Here is a 2810-nt window from a genome sequence, read left to right as displayed (position 1 = left end):
GAACCTCTAAAAAGACTTATATTTAGGAACGGAGGGAGTAGTTCATAGAACAACAAGTTGGCGATACAGAACATATTAATGCATGAACGACATGATGGTAAGACGGGGTCAAAGCTGGGCACACAATTGTACAGCCAGGCATATGTATACAACGTAAACATACAAGTTTTGTGCAATTCCCGGGATTATTTGCATGGTACACCATAATGGAAAATAGGAGGTTTTATTTTATATAATTATAAGTACACACATTACTTCAGGGTTACAATCATTGATAGTTTCTTTGTTCGTACACACATGCAGTGTCCTAACATTACAAGAAAACCGAACGCAGCGCCAGCAACATGGAACACGCACTAGTTCCAGATACATTTTGTCGACCGATAAATGAGAAAATGCAAAGTAACTCTATTTAATTTGATCACATATAGAGATGTGCAGCCAACCGTGGTGTAGCTTGCAGAACAAGTGGTTCAGCTAGTGCAAGGCCGGCATTGCCTTCTTGGAGACTGATACTCTTAACGCCGGGAAGCTTTGTCCAAGTGAATCCCTGCAACATCCTTGCGAACAACATCATCGTGATAGACGTACCAAGTGAAATTCCAGGACAACCCCTCCTCCCACTGCTAAATGAAATGAAACGTAGGCCTGGATCAGTGAGAAGTACATTCCCGGTGTTCAAATGCCTCTCAGGCTGAAACTCCAGTGGTTCAGTCCAGATCTTGGGATTGCGGCCAAGCCCAAGCCGGCTTATAAGCATGTGGCTATCTTTGGGGATGGTGTAGCCAGCAACAGTTGTGTCCGCCATGGCGACATGGGGTACATTAAGAGCATGGTATGGGTGTATGCGAAAGGCCTCCCGGATGCACGATTTGAGATAGTTTAGCCGAGGAATGTCAGACTCTTCGACTAGTTTATCTTTACCAACAACAGCGTCGAGTTCCTCAGTCGCTTTTTGCATGATCTCTGGCGCGTTCAACATCTCAGCGAGTGCCCACTCAACCGCATTAGATGGGTTATCGACTGCTGCAAACATCATTTCCTACACCCATAGATGTGAGAACAAATATAGTAATCAGTATAACGCAAGAGAAAAAACTTAATACATGTATAATATGGATCGAAGAACAATGAATGAAATTTTTATTGAGGTTAAGACGACATACTAACCGCTGTTTGTGCTCTAATGTCTTGTAGGGACAACAATGGTTGTCCCTCTGCATCTTTAAGATGAACCAGGACATCCAGAAAGTCTCCGGCCTCTTTCTTTTCATCACATTTCTCAAGTGTAGACGACCTTTCGCGGATCCGCTCCTCTATAATTGTATCATGCAACCGGTTGATTGTTTGCATGGCATCCTTGGAAACCTTTTCGTGGCCATCCAGGTCGAGGCCTATGAGGGCTGGGAAGTAGTCGGACACGCAAAAGCTGTAGAGATGGTTTAGGGCCATGAAGAGAGCGGCAACATGTGCCACCTCATCATGTCCAGGCCCACTACTGGATGAAGCTGGTAGGTCATTGAAGTATCTTTTACCGAACACAAGCCTTCTTATCATGTTACCAACGAAGTGTTGGGTTACATGACGGATGTTGACAATGTTGTTTGGACATGCCATGTCGCTGCAATGAGTTTTATTAATGTACCTCACGAGGTGGTCGTACTCCTCTTTCCGGAGGTGGTGGAGCTTTCGCTCCATGGACGAGGTGAGGATCTCAGCAGTGAGGACGCGCCTCATCTTCTTCCAGTGGTCTCCGTGTGGTGAGAAGATGGAGCCCTTGTACCCGAAGCTGAATATGCCGGAGGCGAAGGTGGTGGGACGGGAGGCAAAAACTTCATCATTTTTGCGTAGTACCTCAGAGGCCATCTGTGGGCATGCCACAACAATGACATGAGTAGCTCCGAGACGGAGGCACATGATGTCGGTGTTCATCTCCTTGAGCATGCCATGGATCCATCGGAATACCGCCGGCTTGTTCAGAATCACCTGATGCAGGTTACCGATGATGGGCAGCGCCGCAGGCCCCGGAGGCAGCCTGCCTGGCCGCCCCCCTTGCTTCTGGGACAATAGCACTCTTGTAATTTTCAAGAGAAAATACACCAGCATGGTGGCCATGATAACCAGAGTACCAAGAGTCATATTGCATAAGCTGGTTGGGATGTTATATATGAAGTAGGATAGAAGGCAATTTGTGGAACTGATCGGTGATGGACAGATGTTGTGTTTGAAGACACTCTTCTTGCTTCGTGCATCTATGCTAGTTAGTTCTGCTGGTATTTATAGGACAAGCAGGGGAGCTAGCATCCTTGGCGTACATAATAATTATTTAACCAGTTAGTGACTTCTTTCATTGCCCCACGTGGCCACATACTCATCATACAATTTAGAGAGCAAATTAGACTCCACTTACTTTTGTTTAGACAAATGGATAGAGAGCAAATTAAGTGAATGTTGGCCACTCAGTTCGAGAAGTTCTTCACTTGATCATCACCAAAAGCTCTTCCAATCGGCATAGTAAGAGAAGGACTTTGCTGAGCTTGCTCACATGGAGTCTTTCCTCCATTCGGATTTCGCTAGCCTATGGTGAGAAGGAACCATGAGAGTTTTATGGAAATCCATCCCATTCCAGAGTGTCACAGGCATACAAAGATTTAAAATTTCTTTTGTATCGATTGATGCACACAACCATTTATTATTACAAAGTTTTAACGTCAGAAGTAAGAGCATGTACAGCCGGGCGCGTCATATCCGTCTCAAATACCCGGACAGATGCCTGGATGACTGATCAGTAAAGGAAAAGCGGGCCAGCC

The 2810-nt window shown here is 45.6% G+C and overlaps 1 protein-coding gene across 1 annotated transcript; it reads right to left on the bottom strand.

The window, feature by feature from the left end:
- Nucleotides 1-262: 262 nt before the first annotated feature.
- LOC123419826 (tyrosine N-monooxygenase-like) lies at nucleotides 263-2223 on the bottom strand. The gene is made up of 2 exons (XM_045107223.1): nucleotides 1171-2223; nucleotides 263-1042 (listed from the first exon to the last, which is right to left on the bottom strand). The coding sequence occupies exons 1-2, from the start codon at nucleotides 2137-2139 to the stop codon at nucleotides 422-424; spliced, it is 1590 nt and encodes a 529-aa protein (XP_044963158.1). The 5' UTR covers nucleotides 2140-2223; the 3' UTR covers nucleotides 263-421.
- Between the last annotated feature and the right edge of the window lie 587 nt (nucleotides 2224-2810).

The sequence above is a fragment of the Hordeum vulgare genome, unplaced genomic scaffold (genome assembly GCF_904849725.1).
Source record: "Hordeum vulgare subsp. vulgare unplaced genomic scaffold, MorexV3_pseudomolecules_assembly, whole genome shotgun sequence".
Lineage (NCBI taxonomy): Eukaryota > Viridiplantae > Streptophyta > Magnoliopsida > Poales > Poaceae > Hordeum > Hordeum vulgare.
The sequence above is the reverse complement of the archived record's forward strand: the minus strand, read 5'-3'. Positions and strand labels throughout refer to the sequence as shown.

What these genes read in the sequence shown, in the direction of transcription:
- LOC123419826 (XM_045107223.1), bottom strand. Translation starts at nt 2,139, where the DNA reads ATGACTCTTGGTACTCTGGTTATCATGGCCACCATGCTGGTGTATTTT. An exon ending in ACATTAGAGCACAAACAGCG is followed by an intron (nt 1,043 to 1,170) that starts GTTAGTATGTCG and finishes CTATGGGTGTAG; the next exon opens with GAAATGATGTTTGCAGCAGT.